At 37.6% G+C, this 21595-nt stretch overlaps 1 protein-coding gene across 1 annotated transcript in view; it reads left to right on the forward strand.

Moving 5' to 3' along the window:
* Window positions 1-16263, forward strand: part of MCM6 (minichromosome maintenance complex component 6) — a 39860-nt gene extending 23597 nt beyond the window's left edge. Inside the window, exons 10-17 of the mRNA XM_058715429.1 lie at window positions 805-912; window positions 1953-2108; window positions 4053-4181; window positions 5853-6014; window positions 7682-7817; window positions 8931-9086; window positions 11175-11314; window positions 15767-16263. Coding sequence (XP_058571412.1) covers window positions 805-912; window positions 1953-2108; window positions 4053-4181; window positions 5853-6014; window positions 7682-7817; window positions 8931-9086; window positions 11175-11314; window positions 15767-15883 — 1104 coding nt within the window. The 3' untranslated portion in view covers window positions 15884-16263. The remainder of the gene's footprint in view (window positions 1-804; window positions 913-1952; window positions 2109-4052; window positions 4182-5852; window positions 6015-7681; window positions 7818-8930; window positions 9087-11174; window positions 11315-15766) is intronic.
* Window positions 16264-21595: the final 5332 nt, after the last annotated feature.

Genomic DNA, 21595 nt, shown 5'->3' on the forward strand with positions numbered 1-21595 from the left:
ATTGCAACTTTACCCTTCATTTCCTCAGCCTAAAATCAATGCTGAGGGGACCCAGAATATTTGACCTAGAGGTTTACACAAGATTTTGGTGTTGAATAAAAATGCAATAAGTAACTGTAGGGGTTTTTTTGTTGTTGTTTTTTTAAGTTTATTTTTTGAGAGAGAGAGAAAAAAAAACACGAGTTGAGGAGGGGCAGAGAGGGAGAAAGAGAATCCTAATAGTGTGGAGGCCAGTGTGGGGCTCGAGCTTAAAAAAACGGGAGATCATGACCTATGCCAAAATCAAGACTTGGACACTCAACCAACTGAGCTTCCTAGGCACCCCAGTAACTATGTTTTTAATCTTGCTCATAGTTTAAAATGGGTCAAAGTATATGATTCCTTCTAACTCTGTAATCTGTTGAACTATCCTACTCTAGCAGAGGAAATTAAGATGGCTTATTTACTGGGGCACCTGGGTGACTCATTCACTTGAGTGTCCAACTCTTGACTTCGGGTCAGGTCATGATCCCAGGGTCAGGGGATTGAGCCCCTCTTCAGACTCTGTGCTGAGCATGGAGCCTGCTTAAGATTCTCTCTCTCTCCCTCTGCTCCTCTCCCTGCTCATGTGTATTCTCTCTTTCAAATAAAAAGTTTAAAAAATTTGTTTAAAAAAAGTTGCTTAATTACCTATCTTAGAGTTGTTTAGAGAATGGAAAGGTTTCTGGTAACAAACTTAAATTTATATTTGCCATTTCAAGTATATCTTGCCATTTCAAGACATCTCAAAGGCAGTTTCTTATGCTAGATTTGTTTGGTTACAAGGGTGTATGTTGTATTGATGAATTTGATAAGATGGATGTGCGGGATCAAGTTGCTATTCACGAAGCTATGGAACAGCAGACCATCTCCATCACTAAAGCAGGAGTGAAGGTATGTGTGTCCACCTCTGTTCTGCTGCATCATGCCTTAGCCTTAAATATTAGTGTAGTTCTAGAGATGTTCACTAGAATAAAATGCATTATTCAACATGAAATGCTGATTGTTGAAATGGGACACATAGCCCTGAGGATTATTAATCCAAATTATAGGCGCTTTTTTAGGGTACTTTGAACATGTTTTACTATCACAGAAAGTAGAGGAAGTACTGATGAAATTTTTAGCATTTTACTCCTCAAATTTTCCACAAAGCTTCTATTTTCTTTGACAGTGCATGCTTCCAGTTGTAACAAAAATAATCAAACTCAATAGATTATTTAAAAGAAAATAATAAGCATAATATTGTAACCAACATTAGAGAGAAACTAAACTTTGTAAATAAAAGTAATGCATCCAAGTAGGTAAGGAAAATTAAAGCGCTACAGTAAAATATAAATTAAAAGATGAAATCTTCCCCTCAACTCCTATCACCAGTAAATATTCAGAGTATATATTGAAGTTAAGCTCTTTCAGGAATTTTTCATACATAAATAAGCATAATACATACAGTTTACTTCCTTGCTCATTTAACTTCATAATTTTATTTTGGCAATCTTTCTATGCCAGCATATATTAGATCCATTTTAGTGTTTTTATTACCACATGGTTTTCAAATCTTTGTTCCTCATTTTGGCTCATTAGCCTTCTATAGAGTGACATTTGGTCATTTTCAGCCTTTGATTACAAGCCATATTGTAGTAAATATCCTTGAACACACATCTTCCTGTACCTAACTGCAAGATAAATTCCTAACAAGAAATTACTGGCTTTAAAGTGTGTGTATGTCATACCACCACCTTATGTGGGAGTGCCTGTTTGCTGTACATTATCAGACTTTAATTTTGATGATTCAGTAGGTAAAAAATGATGTCTTACTTAAGGTATTTTGGTTTGCGTTCAGTTTATTATGAGTAAGATTGAGCATTTGTCCTATATTTATTAGCCATTCCAAATGTCTTTTTTAAACCTGTGACAATGATTTCTTTTGTGGTCAGGCTACTCTGAATGCCAGGACATCCATTTTGGCAGCAGCGAACCCAATCAGTGGACACTATGACAGATCAAAATCGTTGAAACAAAATATAAATTTGTCAGCTCCCATCATGTCCCGATTTGATCTCTTCTTTATACTTGTGGATGAATGTAATGAGGTAACCGTGTGAAGTGTCACTGTGGGCTTCCTTTTTATTTCCAGTTTGAGTAATTGAAGGAGACTAGGCTGCAGCATGTACTTCTGAACAGCTGGTGCATTTATTTGCACTGACTTTCATTTCTTTCAGAATGCTACAGGGTTGGGCAAAAGGTTTATTGAGCAAATCAAAATAAAGTCATTTGAATTGTTAGTTCCACTTAATTATGTTGAGGAATATGGAGTTTTGTTGTTTTCATTACTATTTTTTTTAATTATCAAGAAATAAAAAAAACTTGACAGCTAACTCCCGGCCACACTCTTTAAGAATTTTATTAGAATTTTTTGCTGGGGGCCCTGGGTGGCTCAATTGGTTAAGCGTCTAACTTGATTTTGGCTCAGGTCATGATCTCATGATTCTGAGTTCAAGCCCCACATCAGGCTCTGTGCTGAGCTTGGAGCCTGCTTGGGATTCTCTCTCCCTCTCTCTCTCTAACCCAATCCTCCCCCTTCCCTGTCTTTACCCTCACTCATAGCTGGGAGTGTCTGATTTTCTTTTTTTTTTTTTTTTTTTTTTTAATTTAATTTTTTTTTTTAATTTATATTCAAGTTAGTTAGCATATAGTGCAACAATGATTTCAAGAGTAGATTCCTTAGTGCCCCTTACCCTTTAGCCCATTCCCCCTCCCACATCCCCTCCAGTAACCCTCAGTTTGTTCTCCATATTTATGAGTCTCTTCTGTTTGGTCCCCCTCCCTGTTTTTATATTATTTTTGTTTCCCTTCCCTTACGTTCATCTGTTTTGTCTCTTAAAGTCCTCATGAGTGAAGTCATAGGATTTTTGTTTTTCCCTGACTGACTGATTTCACTTAGCATTATACCCTTCAGTTCCATCCACATAGTTGCAAATGGCAAGATTTCATTCTTTTTGATTGCCGAGTAATACTCCATTGTATATATATACCACATCTTCTTTATCCATTCATCTATTGATGGACATTTGGGCTCTTGCCATATTTTGGCTATTGTTGATAATGCTGCTATAAACATGGGGGTACATGTGTCCCTTCGAAACAGCACACCTGTATCCCTTGAATAAATGCCTAGTAGTGCAATTGCTGGGTTGTAGGGTAGTTCTATTTTAGTTTTTTGAGGAACCTCCATACTGTTTTCCAGAGTGGCTGCATCAGCTTGCATTCCCAGGGAGTGTCTGATTTTCATATATTTTTGTTTGTGAATGGTTCATTAAGATAGTTTTTGAAGTTTTTTAATTGGAAATAATTTCAAGCTTACAGAAGTTTTAAGAAATAGAATTGTGCATGTAACACCCATGTACCATTTATGCACTTATTAACATTTTTTTTTATATATATCTTTGGCTTTTTTTGTGTACCGTATGAGATTAAATTCCATATTTTTAGTGGTTTTTTTTTTCAATGTTAATAACAATCCTGTAATGATTATCTGTTCACAAGCAGCAATATAATACTGTGGCTAAGAGCATAGACTCTGAAGCTAGACTGTTCAAATCATGGCTCCATTACTTACTGTGATGTCAGACAAGGCACTTGACCTCTCTGGGTCTCAATTTACATACCTGTAAAATGGAGATAATATTACCAATTAATAAGATTTTTGTGAGGGTTACATGAATTAATGCTTCCAGGCACACTTAGGGCAACAGTGCCTGGCATACACCGGGTACCCTAAAAACTTAATTCTGCTATTGTTATTAAAGTCAGTCAATTCCTTCAGGAATATTCTTAGAGTAGGGCAAAGGTACGCATTAAACTTCCTAGATTTGAAATGAAACTGTACCAAACTTTGCTCAGAAACTTGGTACCCGTTAATACATGTTTCAGTGGCATATTAGAGCTTGTTTTTAGCTATAAATTATTAATCCCAGGGATAATCTGAAGTGGATATCGTTGTGACTGATCAAAGTGATTTTCTTCTTTTGAATTAGGTTACAGATTATGCTATTGCCAGACGTATAGTAGACTTGCATTCAAGAATTGAGGATTCAATTGATCGTGTCTATTCCCTTGATGATATCAGGAGGTATCTTCTCTTTGCAAGACAGTTTAAACCCAAGGTAACTAACTCGTCCTTTTGTACTGGAGTACGGCATTTAATAGGGCATAATAGGGTTCTATGAAAATTAACCTATGCTTGTTTGGTTTTTTCTTTTTGAGGGTTTTGTTTTGAGAACAATGTTTCTTCAGAGAGTTAAGAAGAGGGAATTTTCTAAAAATGTTCTTTTGTTGAGTGCTAATAAAAGGATTTTGATGGGGGCGGGGGGTTCGCCTGGGTGGCTCAGTCGGTTAAGCATCCAACTCTTGATCTTGGCTCAGGTCTTGATCTGAGGTTGTGAGTTCAAGCCCTGCATTGGGCTCCACGCTGGGCATTGAGCCTACTTAGAAAGTTGGGGTGGGAGGCGGTGTGTGGATTTTTAATGGGTGAAGAATTTTGAATAACCAAATAAAATAGGATATACTTTTATTTCAGCCATTATTCCTAAGAATCTTTTAATGTTTTTATTTTATTTTTGAGAGAGAGAGAGAGAGACACAGGCTCTGAAGCAGGCTCCAGGCTCTTTCAGCACAGGGCCGGACATGGGGCTCAAACTCATGAACTATGAGATCATGACCTGAGCTGAAGTCGGTGCTTAACCTACTGAGCGACCCAGGTGCCCCCTTATTCCTAAGTATCTTAAAATTGTATGAGCTTAAGTCAGTAGTCTACTTGGATCTTTCTTTGAGGAAAAGTTTGGATTCCTTTAGGTCATTGTGATTAATGTGGATTAATATTTTACAGTAATTGATGTTTATTGAGTTGAATCTGTACTAGATCCAGGACATTCACTTTTAAAGTAAATTTCAAAATTTGTTTTGTTTGACATTTTCCTAAAGTAGAATACAAAAAGAAAAAAATTTGATTCTGGATGAGATTTTTACACTATTTTCTGGCTCAACTTTTGGGACTTTACCCAAAGGAATTAGTTATCTGTCACTTCACTGATTATCCATAATATTGAGATTGATTTTCACTGTCGTTAAAAAAGCTTAATGAGGCATTTAAAACCAAGGGTTATTGGATACATATGTGTAAAGAGGCTTTTGTTCTCTAGACTGTGTACTCATCCCTCTGTGACCTTGGCATGCTTCTTTAATAGGCTGAGTTCCTTACTCTGAAAAACTGAGTATTCTTATAGTATTCTTACTTTGTTGTTATTATTCAACAAATTTAAAAGACATTACATCCTTTTCCACTGCTTCAGCTTGCTATGTATCTTAGAAATGGCATTTGCGGGGCACCTGGGTGGCTCAGTTAAGCATCCAACTTCGACTAAGGTCATGATCTTGCGGTTTATGGATTTGAGCCCCATGTCGAGCTCTGTGCTGACAGCTCAGAGCCTAGAGCCTGCTTTGGATTCTGTGTCTCCCTCTCTCTGCCCCTCCCCTGCTCACACTCTGCCTGTCTGTCTCTCTCTCTCTCAAAAATAAACATTAAAAAAAATAAGAAGAAAAATGGCATTTGCTTAAATACTAACCCTGTTCTCTTCCTCTTCATAAAATTAGCATATGAAATTCACAGGTGTCCTTAGTTTCTTTTGAAAGGTATTTCAGTATTAATTGTCATTGACTTCAAAGTTTTGACCCTCTCACTTCCCCAAAGTGTCTCTACCTGGAAGGCTCTTAAACTTACATTTAATGCCACTCCCATCAAGTAGAAAAGCCCTGACTTCAGTGATGTTCTGAAACAGATTTCTAAAGAGTCAGAGGACTTCATTGTGGAACAATATAAACGTCTCCGCCAGAGGGATGGGTCTGGAGTAATCAAGTCTTCGTGGAGGATTACAGTGCGACAACTTGAGAGCATGATCCGTCTCTCTGAAGCAATGGCTCGAATGCACTGCTGTGATGAGGTATCAAAGTCACTTTAACATAATGGGAGGAAAGAGAAATTGATTTATTGGTTTATAAGCATGTTTTTATCTTTGATATACTGTTGAGTGCTCATAAGATACACAGTGCTGGGATTTCTCCCTTGAAGAAGGTTGCTGTGAAGTATTTATTGAATTCAGTTTGATTAATATAATGAAATAATCATCTCCCAGGTTATGGAGTACATATAGAGGTGAGTTACCATTAATAGGTAGGTGATCCTCCTGAAGTATTGTCAGAAAGTCAGTAGTAGCCTAAAGCTACATCATCTCATCAAAAGAAGGGTGAGTACAATGCAGTGTTATTTTGAGAGACACCACATTCACATAACTTTTATTAAGTACATTGCTATAACTGTTCTATTTTATTGTTAAGCTCTTACTGTACCTAATTTATAAATTAAACTTTATCAGACTTATGTATGAATAAGAAAAACAGTATATGTAAGATTAAGTACTATCTATGGTTTATGCATCCACTGGGGTCTTGGAACATAATCCCTGAGAATAAGGGGGATGCTGTGTACCACATTTTGTTTATCCATTGATCCATCAATGGGCATTTGGGTTGCTTCCACCTCTTGGCTGTTGTGATTAATGCTGTGGTGAACATGGGTATTCTCTGTGTTTTGAATATTAATCCCTTATCAAATTTATAATGTGCAGATAAGTTCTCCCATTCTGTAGATTGCCTTTTTTACTCTGTTGATTGTTTCACTTGATGCTCAGAAGTTTTTGAATGGGATATCATTTCATTTGTCAGTTTACCCCTTTGTTGCCTGTGCTTTTGACACTATTATCAAATCCAGTGTCCTGAGGCTTTTTTCCTGTGTTTTCTTACATAATGTTTTATAGTTTTAGGTCTTCAAACTATTTTGAGTTAATTTTGTATGTGATGTCAGGCAGGGGTCTAACTTCATTCTTTATCATAAAAGATATCCAGTTTGCCCAGTAACATTTGTTGAAGAGACTATCCATTCCCCAAGGTGTGGGCTTGGCACCTTTGTCAAAGATTATTTGATCACAGAAGTGAGGGTTTAATGATAACCTTAAAGATATAAGGATTACTTTGTATAAATGCAGTCCTAGAATATGTTCCCCCTTGTGTCTGTTTTTTTCATACAGAATTAAAACTATAAAATATCATCTGAGTTTTATGTAATACTAGTTTTTCCATTTTTGTGCTGTGTAATATTCTGTTAATAAATCACAATGACTCACCCATTCTTCTGTTAATGGGCATTTGGATAGTTTCCAGTTTGGGTTCTTATGATACATGTCTTTTGGTCTGTATGGCATATATGTGTGTGTGCATTTCTGTTCACTAGAAGTAGAATTGTTGGGTCAGAGGTTATACGTGTGTTCAGATCAGTAAAGACTGCCAAAATGGTTTTCCTTTAGTGGTTGTATCAATTTATATTCCCACCAGCAATGAATGAAAGTTGTTCTACATTATTTCCAATACCATATATTGTTGGTCCTTTTAAGCCATTCTGGTGAACTTACGGTGTTATCACGTATTTTATGTGTGTGTGAGAGAGGGAGAGTGTGAGAAAAGTTAAAATGCCACTATGATTTGGTAAGGAGAGAATCTGTTTGGTATATCAAGAAGACTGACTTTCTGATTTACTTCATCTTGATTGGTTTAGGTCCAGCCTAAACATGTGAAGGAAGCTTTCAGGTTACTGAATAAGTCAATCATCCGTGTAGAAACACCCGATGTCAACCTAGATCAAGAAGAAGAGGCCCAGATGGAGGTAGATGAGGGCCCAGATGGCATCAATGGTGAGATACTTGTTCATTTACTGTTCTGGAGTTAAGAACTAAAATGTTCTCTGAGATATTATGATAAAAGTGCACTTGTTGATGGTTTTGAAGTCTGTATAGCAAAAGGGAAAAAATGGATATTGAATTGTACTGTTTACAAGGTAAAATACAATTAAATAATTCATATAGAATATCTATGTGTGAAAGATTGGAAGAAAATACACCAAAATGGTGACAGTGAACTTAATTTCCTGGCCTGATTTATTGTTATTTTGCTTTTGAAGTAAAAACATGTTCTTGACTACATTAAAACAGACAAATACTGGGGCATCAGTTAAGCATCCAACTCTTGATTTTGGCTCAGGTTATGATCTCATGGTTTGTGAGTTTGAGCCCCACATCAGACTCTGTGCTGACAGTGCAGAGACTGCTTGGGATTCTTTCTCTCTCCCTGTCTCTGTTCCTCCATTTGTGCTCTCGCTCTCTCTCTCAAAATAAATAAACTTTAAAAAAACTAAAAAACAGACAAATAACAGATTTTCACATTTTGTGTATAATATTGCAAATGAACTTAAAAAAAATTTTTTTTAATGTTTATTTAGTTTTGAGAGAGAGAGAGCGCAAGTTGGGGAAGGACACAGAGAGAGGGAGACACAAAATCTGAAATAGGCTCCCGGCTCTGAGCTGTCCGCACAGAGCCTGGCACGGGGCTCAAACTCATGGACCACGAGCTCATGACCTGAGCTGTAGTCAGACGCTTAACCAACTGAGCCACCCAGTGCCCCCCCAACCCTGTTTGTTTGGTTTTTTTTTTTTTTTTTTTTCAATGTTTATTTTTGAGTGAGAGAGTGCAAGTAGGGGAAAGACAGAGAGAGAGGGAGACACCTAAGATTCTCTTAGCAGGGAATCTTCATAACTGCCATCCTTCCCATTCCTTCCAAATTAGTTTCTGTTTTCACTATTAGCATTTACAAATTTGTTTCTAATTTATTTGTAAAATGACTAAATAGTGTAACTATATGCTTGTGTAGAAGTTAGTATTAAAATAGAAGTAGTATACTTATATAAACATTTGATGGGGGAGTGTTGGAGGCACAAAAACAAGATTCAGATGGTTGATATTTCACTTAGGTCATGTTGACAGCCCTGCTCCTGTGAATGGAATCAATGGCCACAGTGAAGACATAAACCAAGATTTTGTTCCTAAAGCCTCCTTAAGGCTGGGCTTCTCTGAGTACTGCCGAATCTCTAACCTTATTGTGCTTCACCTCAGAAAGATGGAGGAAGGTAAGGCTTTACCTAGTATGGCCACATGCTTAGTCATTCATATAAGTTGTATTTGTATAAGCCACTTCTAACTGCTAAAGACTGTTTTGTCGGAAGAGATCATAAGTTGTTATAGAGGCTCACTTTGGCAAAGAAAATGTATCAGTATATCTGACAGTCTGGACCTTTCACCCACAAGTTCATTGTCAGACAAAGATCATTTTTTAATGTCCTTCACCTATTTTAATATTTTTGAGAATCAGAAGTTAGGATCTGATAATATATAAAGAAGCACTTAAATGTTTTTACAGATGCAAAATCACTGTTCCTGACAATGGCTTTACTTCAAATGGATGACTCTAGGTTATTTATTTTTGTAGGCAAGTAATTGAACTGAAAAGACCATATTGGCACAGGTACATTCTATACCTAAAAATGAAGTAAAATCCTCATTTCTCTGTATATAAAGTGTGATATCTGGACACTAGTATCCTGCCTATCTTAATTAACTGCTTTACTATGCTATTCCACCATGCCTGTAGTTGGCATAGAAAATGATGAAATCAAGGTGTTGAACTTAAACTTTAGTTTGCTGGTTAGCACTCAGATAATTCTTTTTTTTTTTTTTTTTTTTTTTTTTAATTTTTTTTTTTCAACGGTTTTTATTTATTTTGGGGACAGAGAGAGACAGAGCATGAACGGGGAAGGGGCAGAGAGAGAGGGAGACACACAGAATTGGAAACAGGCTCCAGGCTCCGAGCCATCAGCCCAGAGCCTGACGCGGGGCTCGAACTCACAGACCGCGAGATCGTGACCTGGCTGAAGTCGGACGCTTAACCGACTGCGCCACCCAGGCGCCCCGATAATTCTTATTTAAAAGTCCAAAAATGCTGGCTTCTGGACACTCTCATCACAGTGTCCTGTCTGTGGAAGGAAGAGAACAGTGAGGTTGTCTTAGCTTACTAAAGATTTGAATCCTGTAGTTTTTGCCCCTTGGGAGTTGTAGACCAGTGGGAGGGAGGAGAGAAGGCAGTAAAGAGGCCAGTATGACAAACAGGTTTTAGCCCTCCCACCCTCTTCTCACATAAAAACTTTTGGGAGCTCACATGTTCTTGTGTTCACATTGTATTTCATTTGTCTTTTTCTCATGTAGTCAAATTTTAAACATGGCAAACCATTGATGGAGCAAAGATAATGGTTAGCGCCCAGGCACTGTATGCATTCCACAGATAAATTCTGCTAGATCTTCTTTTCCTTAGAAAAAAAAAATACTGTTCACCTAGTAGTAATGAATTCTCAGTCTTCAGGTGGACAGCTGTTCTCTAGTCCAGCACAGAGAATACAACTTTAAGCCAAGAAGGTCACTTACCGAGAACATTTAGACCAACCACTGAAGTTTCAGTACACCCATAATAAAACTTTTCAAAGCCATTGTCAGTAAAGCTAGAATTTTCCTATTTTTCATTTTTCATTTTATTAACAGTAGCGAGAACCAAGACTAAGAGTTTTCTCTTATTAATACTTTGCTTCTGTGATAGTTACGCTATTATCCAGGTTCCATCTTTTCTTGTGAATTTGGACTTCTGCTTTGGACTTTGACAAAGTAGATAATCATTCAGTATAGATAGACCTTGCTGAAATAAGTTGATAATTTTTTATTTTGAGTAATGCCCTTGGATTTCACTTCTTGGTTCAGCTGTGTAAAATCTTCCTTATTCCAAAGAGGAAAAGTTATGTTTAAGAAGTTTTGCTTGCTGTTGCTAATTTATGCTGTCAATTACTATTGGCAAACATTCTCATAGAAGGTGAAGGAAACAGCTTCATACTTTGAAATATTAATAGCTTCAAGAAACTTGTTTCTTATAATCTCTATTTTATTAGATTTTTTTTCCTCAGGATAAAGTGAGGCATACTTTAATACAAGTAATATGACAGGTTATTTCAGGCTTACACTGGAACATTGCAAACCTTATTTTAGCAGGTATTCTTTCTGACAGGTTGATGGTTATCTAATCTGTACATTATCTTGTGTATGCAAACCCCAAGGATTGGCAATACAATTTGCTAGAAGGCAAATTTAATCCTTTTGAAATGTATTTTTTGTTGCAGAAGAGGATGAGTCTGCATTAAAGAGGAGTGAGCTTGTTAACTGGTATTTGAAGGAAATCGAATCAGAAATAGATTCTGAAGAGGAACTTATAAATAAAAAGAGAATTATAGAGAAAGTCATCCATCGACTCACCCACTATGTACGTACATAGCTACTCTTGCTTATTAATGAGGGAGGGAGTCCATGCTTCATACCTGCAGGTTCATAGATGTTCATTTATTTTGAATCATTGGGATCTAGTTAAAATTATGAGTTGTGGGGGGCCAGGGTGGCTTAGTTGGTTAAGTGCCTGACTTAGGCTCAGGTCATGATACTGCAGTTCGTGGGTTCGAGCCCTGCGTAGGGCTCTGTGCTGACAGCTCAGAGCCTGGAGCCTGCTTCAGATTCTGTGTCTCCCTTTCTCTCTGGCCCTCCCCTGCTCATGGTCTGTCTCTCTCTCTCAAAAATAAAAAAAACATTGAAAGGAAAAAAAGAATTATGAGTTGTAAAAAAGAGAGAATTTACAGCAGTTAATTGACTTACTTCCTCTGCTGGGATCAGCAGAACCTAAGTTAAATCTGGGAAGGTAGGGTTAGGGTCTTACTATCAGACTATTTTTAATCTTTTTTTTCCACTCCACTCCCTTTACCATAAACCTGCAAGCATTCTGACCTCTATTGCCTGTTTTCTATATTTCATCTTCCCCACATACTCACCTCCCCCATCACCCAGCTTACAGTCTATGGTCTGTCCCAATGATCACTATTTTCTCACACTTTATAATTTCTCTGTTCTACTTGATTGGCAAAAGCCCAGCCTTGGTTAAATCTAAATCTTTTTACTGTGCCATATCCAAGCAGTTAAAAGTATCTGGAGAAAGGCATACAATCATGTGCCATGTCCTACTTTAAATTCATGCCACTAATCTCAAGTGGACTCTTCTTTTTTCTTTTCTTTTCCTTTTTTTTTTTTTTTTTTTTTTTTACCATATACGCAGAGTTTTATTCAGGGTAACTTAATGACAAGGGGAGTCACGTGGACGATGATCCAGGTGCTAAGCAGATACCCTTTGTAAAGTCCAGAACTTAATCCACAGATTTTATAAAGCAAGGAGGTGCGGGGATACGCTGAGGTCACTGTGATGAGGTCAAAGGGTTTAACATTTAACACACTTGTTGCCCCATCTGTGTGCCACATGAGAGGGAGGGGAAGAAACTATGTTACCTCTACTAGTTATCTAGCCATTATAGGAAAGATAAGAACAAGCTTTACTGCATTCTGGGCAGGGCATACATAAACCTCCAAGGGGCCTGGAACATACAGCCCTGAGGGAGGCCATTTTGAGGAAATGAATAAGATGGAGGTTTCACTTGAGTAACTCAGTTTAATCCAATGGTTCTCAATTTTAGCATGCACCAGAATCATCTGAAAAACTTACTAAAACGCAGATCACTGGAACCACTCCCAGAATTTGTAATTTAGTAGGTCTGGGATAGAGACCAAAAACTTATTTTGTTTTGTTTTGTTTTGTTTTGTTTATTTATTTACACCAAATTAGTTAGCATATAATACAACAATGATTTCAGGAGTAGATTCCTTAACACTCCTTACCCATTTAGCCCATCCCCCACTCCCACAACCCCTCCAGTAACCCTGTTTGTTCTCCATATTTGTGAGTCATTTTGTCCCCCTCCCTGTTTTTATATTATTTTTGTTTCCCTTCCCTTACGTTCATCTGTTGTAAATGACAAGATTTCATTCTTTTCAATCGCCGAGTAATACTCCATTGTATGTATATACATCTTCTTTATCCCTTCATCCATCAATGGACATTTGGGCTCTTAACATACTTTGGCTATTGTTGATAGTGCTGCTATAAACATGGGGGTGCATGTGTCCCTTCGAAACAGCACACCTGTATCCCGTGGACAAATACCTAGTAGTGCATTTGCTGGGTCAGAGGGTAGTTCTATTTTTAGTTTTTTGAGGAACCGTCATACTGTTTTCCAGAGTGGCTGCACCAGCTTGCATTCCCATCAAGTGGGTTCTTCTTTACTGATCCTACCTACCTCACAGTGGCACTGCCCAGTGCTATGACTTCTTCCAGTCTCTAACAGGATCATTACAGGCATGCCTCCTCCCTACTCACATCAGTTGGTCATTCTCTATATTTGGCCTATTGGTCTGTCACTGTTGATTGCTCCTTCTGAGTCACCATATTTTCCTGGTTTTTCTCCTATCTCTGGTTATTTCCTCTTAGTCTCTTTTCCTGAGTCTTGTCACTTTTTAAATGGAGTGCTGTACTCAATCCTCAGACCTCTTTTGTATTTACATTGATTACCTAAGTGATCTCATTTGGTTCTATGAATTTAAATCCATCCACTGATGTCTCCCAGATTCAGCTGTCACCTCTCCTCTAAACTCCAGATGTCAGTAACCAGCTGCCTACTTGTGAACTATAGGCATCTCATACTTAATGTGTGCAAAACAGTTCTTTCCCCCACCCCCCCACAGTGTTCCCATTTACTCAGTTGTTCTAAGCCAAACACGTTAGAATCATCCATGATGCCAGTTTTCCCTCATAGCCACTCCTTTAAGCAGCAAATCCTGTGAGCCCTGCCTTCAGTGTATATATTCTGTGTTCTATTCTCACCGCCTTCACATTTACTCAAGCTACTATGCCTGAACTTTCACAGGAGCCTCCTAACTGTCCCCCTTTTTACTAGCTCTCTGTCCAGCAGCCAGACAGATCTTTTAACAAATCAAAACGTTTCATGCCCTACCTTCCAGTTCTTCCTTCCAGTCTCCATAACATGGCCTGCAGAACCTCTACAACCAAACCCCTCCTTAGGTGTATACCTCTTCACCTTCTTGCATAGGACTCTTCATGTTGCTATTCAGTGATACTGGCCTTGTCACTATTCCAGAGACACACCAAACATGAGGACCTTCGCACTTGTCCTTTGTCTCTTTACCTAGGTTCCCTCTTTCATTCTGGTGTCTGCTCAAATGTTACCTTCTCAAAGAGGTGGTTCTTGCCTAACCTGTCAAAATAAGAGCCTCCTGGAGCACCTGGGTGGCTCAGTCAGTTAAGTATCCGACTTCAGCTCGGGTCATGATCTCACAGTTCGTGGGTTTGAGCTTCACGTCAGGCTCTGCACTATCAGCACTTCAGATCTTCTTTCTCCCTCTCTCTCCCTCCTGTCCCCCTCCACCCCTTCTAAAATAAATAAACATTAAAAAAATAATAATAAGAGCCTCCTTCTTGCTATCACTCCCTAACCCTGCTTTGTGTTACTTCATAGTGCTTATCATTGCCTGGCACTAGGTTTTCAGTTTGACTTACTAGAATGCAAGCACCAGGAGGCCAGGGACTTTGTTTTATTGATCATTCTACCTCCAAGACCTGTAGTGGTGCCTGGCACATAGATCAAATATTTGATGAGTGATTGAATTTTTATGTTTAAGTGGCAGATTCAATTGCCCTGTAGCTCACTTTACAGTGTTCACTCTATAAATATTATGAGTGTCACATTATCAGGATTGTATCATCTGAAAAACCCTTTACTTGTGTGAGTAGATGAGTGTATGATTAGGTGGTATAATATCTATGAAAATCTGAATTGGGGTGGTAAACATTCAGTTGTCTTTCTAGTGCTGGGCAGTGTTTGCACCAGGCCAGCCCTTCCCTTCCTAATGCCTTCTGGGATCAGTGTAAGATAAATTGACCCACACTACAAGTCTACTTTGGGACATTTGGTAAAATTAGCTGATCTAAACTGGAGCTACCTTTTTAAGTTTGACACCACCTGAGCTAGCTAGCTCATTTACAAAAGACTAGAGAAATTACACTGTGCTGATCAAGTGTTCTTCCTGTAAGGGCTTGTTAGTACATAAAGTGAGATCTTAAAAGTGTCCAGTCCCTCTTGATGGCAGTAGTGCTCATACTATAGGACATTTCTACCTTCTTAAGATCAAACACTATTTCCTGAGTTCTATATGGGCTTGGCTAGGAGTTCCTCTCATTTGTGGGTATTTTAGATCAACTTACAGGTACATTTAAGCTATGTGGCATGTTCTACTTTTTTTTATTAGCTCAGAGTGAACATTTTTCCATGTTAATTATCTTTAGATTATACCTCTAACTGAATTATGAACGGGTGGTATATGAAAGAGTTAGTGGCTAGTAACTAAAAATTTATACTAAATGAAATTAGAACACTTATCAGAGTGATAAACAGAATGATAACCATATTTATCAGGATTTTACACAATTGCATAACCTTAAAATTCATGTATTTTGTCTTTTTTGAAATCATATTTACAAGATGTAGTATGCCAGGAAACCTTACTAAAATCACAACATTGAGCTTGCCTATGTATTTTGTAATTTTTCAAAAGAGATTTATGTTATAAAAGATCTGTATCCTAATGGGAAAGGGGTGTAGCAAAACTTGGTAAAGATTTTAAGGTATAGTCCTTTCTCTGAGAGTTTATGAAGGAGAAATGGAAGAAAATGCTAGTTGCAAATCCTCAGAAGTGTCAAATTATGTGGATGGGGCATTTTTACACTACTGCTGGAGACCTCAGGACAAATCTTTGTGTTTCACAGGATCATGTTCTGATTGAGCTCACCCAAGCTGGACTGAAAGGCTCTACAGAAGGAAGTGAGAGCTATGAAGAGGATCCCTACTTAGTAGTTAACCCTAATTACTTGCTTGAAGATTAAGATATTGAAAGTAACCAGAAAAACTGGCCCCTACCTTCCGGCCTAGAGTCTGGATGTAGCTCTACTAGCAAGAGACATGTTTCTGGGAACAAGGCTTCAGGAAGATTTGTTTTGAGGAATAAGAACCTAGTTGGTGGTCCTGTATGTCACGTTCCTGTAATATGCTTTTATATTAACACAAGCTTTAGCACATTGTTTAGCGTGCTTGTCTAAATGAAGTTGGAACCCAATGATGTGTGCTTTCTGTAACTGAGGCCTTGTTTTCATGTATAGAAAAAGGTCTGTTATTTTTATGGTATATAGTATCTTACTGGAGAGGTAACTTTTTACAATTGCCAACTACTGCTTTTCTTTGTCAAAATAAAATAATGTGTTCTGCAGTTGTCCATTTTTATTTCCACCCTACTCTAATTATTGCTTTCATCTGCATTTGACCCTTGAACAACATGGAGGTTGGTGGCACCAGTTCCCCCATGCAGTCAAAAATCTGTGTATAACTTTTGGCTTCCGCAAAACTTAACCACTAACATTGCCTACTGTTGACTGGAAGCCTTACTGATAATATACAGTTGATTAACACATATTTTGTATGTTATATGTATTATATATTGTATTTTTAATACCTTTTTCTTAATTTTTTCAGTATTTCTAGACTACAAGATTTGTCTACAAGTTTTTTGAAATTTCTTGCAGATCTCTGGAAATTTTTCCAATATATTTATTGGAAAAATCCATGTATAAATGTACCCACACAGTTCAAACTTGATTTATGGGGGCGCAGCTATGCTTAACATGAGTCTTTTTCCCAGTTTGCTTACTGTGGGGCAGGTGGGTGGAAGTGTGTGGCATTATAAGCCTCTAGGATTAGGTTACTATGAGGAGTCCTTATTAGAATTCATATAAAGGCTAAGGGGCTTTGGAAATTACCTTCCAAGATTAATTCCAATTCTGTTTTGTTTTTTAAGATAGTACAATAAACTTTATAAACGTCTTCATCATCAGCATGTTCATGATGTAGCAGTTTCTGCTGTACCTTTTAACAACAGTTAGGCATTTGGGGGCCTTTAGGGTCAGGGAATGTTTGTATTTTGTATGTGAGTTCATCAATAATAACTTCACTGTCCAATGGCTTGAAAACAACAGGGTGAAGAGGACTGGAAATGAATAAAGAAGTGCACAGTTATCACTTCTCGGCCTTTTGGCTAAGATCAAGTGAAGAAGTTGCATAATTAGCAGATGCAGACTGTAAATTCCTCTGTCAAAAGTATGTTTCTAATTAATGAGGGTAGGTGAAGCTATTGGGAAGAGGAAACCTCAGGGTACAGGATCTCAAACTCCCTGTTGAGGCAGTTAGGAGATGCTAGTATAAGGCACAAATAGGACATTCAGTAATAGGCGAAAGGAAGAATATTCTAGTGAAAACCCAGGAGACAGCAAGCCCCTCTGCACTGACTCCCAACATGATAAAATGGGATGGAGAGGACCTGAAAGAAATAGCCTGACAGGAATTTGAACTTTAATTTTATCAATATTTACCCAAAGGGAAATTCGAAGCCTAGGAAAGAGGAGTTCTTTTTTGGTTAATCTCTCCTCTTCCCAATTTTGCCATTTGAGTAGGGGCTCCAGAGCAAGGTGAGGGAGGGCCTTACTGCAAATGAAGTCCTAAGTTTTTGCATATCTGAATAAGTGTGTTTATATTTCCACACATTCCACATGCCCTTTTCTTCTACATGTTACTTGTCAGGGAGGTGATGAAGTGGCTAATGGATGATGGAGCATGTATAAGATCCTTATGAAGAAAATTAGACAAGTGTTTAGTAAGTGGATAGATGTAACATGTTTCTGAATGGGAAGACTTGAATGTTGTCATTTGTTAGCTTATCTATAAACTTAATGTGTTTTCCACAAAATTCCAACAGATGTCCATCAATAAGGAAATGACTACATAAGTTGTGGTACAACTATATTGTAGGATATACAAACAAAACTAAACCTGTATGTTTGAAATGGAAATATCTATACGACACATGGAGAAGAAAATGTGCAAATACAGCTATAGGAATACCTAAATATAAAAAGACAGTATTAACTCCCTACAGGGAGAAATAGAAGTACAATAATAGTAGGAGACTTCAGTACCTATTGTGATCAATGAATAGATAATCCAGACAAAATATCAATAAGGAAACAATGACTTTAGGATATTTTTAAGTATATTTATTTTGAGAGAGAGGATATGAGCAGGGGAGGGGCAGAGAGAATCCCAAGCAGGTCTCTGCGCTATCAACACAGAGCCCAATGCAGGGCTCAATCTCACAAATCGTGAGATCATGTCCTGAGCCAAAATTAAGAGTCTGATGCTTTGCAAACTGAGCCACCCAGGCACCCCAGGAAGCACTGACTATAACATTAGACCAAGTGGAGTTACCAAGCATATACAGGACAGGACATTCTATCTAAAAGTAACAACACATTCTTTTTTTTTTAATTTTTTTTAAAGTTTATTTATTTTTGAGACAGAGAGCATGAACGGGGGAGGGTCAGAGAGAGAGGGAGACACAGAATCGGAAGCAGGCTCCAGGCTCTGAGCCATCAGCCCAGAGCCCGACGCAGGGCTCGAACTCACGGACCGCGAGATCATGACCTGAGACAAAGTCAGACGCTTAACCGACTGAGCCACCCAGGCGCCCCAACAGAACACATTCTTAAGCACACAGGGAACATTCTCCAGGGTAGATATGTTACACCACAAAATAAGTCTTAATAAATTTGAGATTGAAATAAATATCTTTTCCGACCATAATATGGTGTGAAACTAGAAATCAGTTACAAAAGGGAACTGGGAAATCAACAAGTATATGGAGATTGCTACCAAACAACTAGTTTCAAAGAAAAAATAAATTCTAAAGTATCTTGAGACAAATGAAAACGGGAATACAACATACAAAAATTTATGGGATGCAGGAAAGCAGGGTTTGTTTGTTTTTTAATGTTTATTTTTGAACAAGAGCGTGAGCAGGAGAGGGGCAGAGAGAGGGAGAGATCCCAAGCAGGCTCCACACTGTCAGTTCAGACCCCTACGTGGAACTTGAACTCATGAACTGTGAGATCATGACCTGAGCCAAAAACAGGGGTCCAGTGCTTAACCAACTGAGCCACCCAAGCACCCCAGCAAAAGCAGTTCTTGGAGGGAACTTTTTAAGTTTTATTTATATAAGTAATCTCTACACCCAATGTGGGGCTTGAACTCATGACCCCGAAATCAAAAGTGGCCCATACTTCCAGTTGAGCCAGCCAGGTGCTCCCTAAGAGGGAACTTTAAAGGGATAAATAGCTACATTAAGAAACAAACATCTCAGGAAAAACAAGCTAACTTTAGGGGCGCCTGGGTGGCTCAATAGTTTAAGTGTCTGACTCTTGATTTGGGCCCAAGTCGTGATCTCACAGTTAGTGAGTTTGAGCTTCACATAGGGCTCCACGCTGACAGTGTGGAGCCTGCTTGGGATTCTTTCTCTCCCCCTCGCTGCTCACACGTGCTCTCTCAAAAAACAAAAAAAGGAAAGCCTAACTTTACATCTCAAAGAACTAGAAAAGAACAAATGTTAGTAGAAGGACGAAAATAACAGAGGACATAAAATAAAGACTAAAATGACAATAGAAGAAAAGCTCAAAGAAACAGAGCTGGTTTTTTGAAAAGAAAAAAATGACAAACCTTTAACTGGACTCACCAAGAAAAAAGAGGACTTCAAATCCAAAGGAAAGAGGTGACGTTACCACAGATACCACAGAAATACAAAGCATCATAAGAGACTACTATGAGCAATTGTACACAAGTAGAACAACCTAGAAGAAATAAATTCCTAGAAATATACAACTTACCAAGACTGAGTCATAAAGAAAAAGTCTGAACAGACCAATTACTAGTAAGGGATCTGAATCAATAATCAAAAACCTCCCAAAAAACAAAAGTCCAGGATTAAATGGCTTCAATGATGAATTCTACCAACCATTTAAAGAAGATTAATACCAACCCTCCAATTCTTCCAAAAAATGGAAGAGGAGGGAACACTTATAAACTTGTTTTATAAGGCCAGCATTAACCTAATACCAATATCAGACAAAGTCACTAAAAGAAAAAATTATAGGCCAATGTCTCTTATGAACATTGATATGAAAATCCTTAATATTAGTATACCAAATTCAACAATACATTAAAAGGATTATACACCATGATCAACTGGGATTTGTTCCAGGGATTCAAGGATAGTCCAACATCTACAAATCAATGTGATATACCACATTAACAAAATGAAGGACAAAAATCATATGATCACCTCAGTAGATGTAGAAAAAAAAAATTTGACAAAATTCAACATCCATTTATGACTAAACCCCAACAAAAGTGGGTACAAAGGGAACATACCTCAACAAATAGAGACCATATACAACAAGCCCACAGGTAACATCATACTCAAATGGTGAGAAGCTGGAAGCTTTTCCTCTAATGTCAGCAACAAGACAAGAATGTATACTTTCACCACTTTTATTCAATAACGTATTAGAAGCTTTGGCCAGAGCAATTAGTCAAGAAAAAGAAACAAAAGGCATCCAAATCAGAAAGAAAAGTATAAAACTGTCACTATTCGCAGATGATATATCATATATAGAAAACTCTAAAGACTCCACCAAAAAACTGTTGGAAGGAATCCACAAATTCAGCAAACTTGCAGGATACAAAATCAATATATAAAAATGTGTTGCATTTCTATACATTAATAATGAGCTATCAGAAAGAGAAATTAAGAAAACTCTACTTACAATTGTATCAAATGCAATACCTAGATTAAAATACCTAGGGAATAAATATAATCAGGGATGTGTACACTGACAACCATAAGACACTGATGAAGTAAATTGAAGAAGATACAAATAAATGGGAAGATATTCCACACTCATGAATTGGAAGAATTGACATTGTTAAAATGTCCATACTACCCAAAGCAATCTATGGATTTAATGTAATCCCTATCAAAATTCCAATGGCATTTTCCATAGAAATAGAACGAACAATTCTAAAATGTGTATGCAACCACAAAAGGCCCTGAATAGCTAAAGCAATCTTGAGGGAAAAACAAAGCCCAAGGTATCACACTCCCTGATTTCAGACTATATTATGAAGCTGTAGCAAGCAAAATAGTATGGCATTGGCATAAAAACAGACACATAGATCAATGGAACAAAACAGCCCAGAAATAAACCACACATATATGATATAACATGAATAGCTAACTATTCCTTTTAAGCAGAAAAATTAAAAATTGACAAGGAGATAATATTTTCATTTTTCAAAGTGTCAAAAATGTGAAGTTTTATGACAGGTATTAGCAAAACACAGATTTAGGCACACCTCTAAACTTTAGGTAGGATTTAAATTTGATGAAGCCTATTTTGGATAACTATTTGGGTTTCAATCAAAATTCTAAATAGTAGTATAACACTGAGTCAGGAACTTAATTTCCAAGACTCTGTCTTAAAGAAATGGTCATACGTGTAGACAAAGATTCATTTACAACACATTACAATTAAGAATCAACCAGTACTCGATATATGAGAGGTTCAATTAGGGTACATCCTTATGGGGCATACTATGCATCTGTTAAAAAGAAGCGGGTCTAGGGGCGCCTGGGTGGCTCAGTCGGTTGCATGATCTCG

The sequence above is a fragment of the Neofelis nebulosa genome, chromosome 2 (genome assembly GCF_028018385.1).
Source record: "Neofelis nebulosa isolate mNeoNeb1 chromosome 2, mNeoNeb1.pri, whole genome shotgun sequence".
NCBI classification, from domain to species: Eukaryota; Metazoa; Chordata; class Mammalia; order Carnivora; family Felidae; genus Neofelis; species Neofelis nebulosa.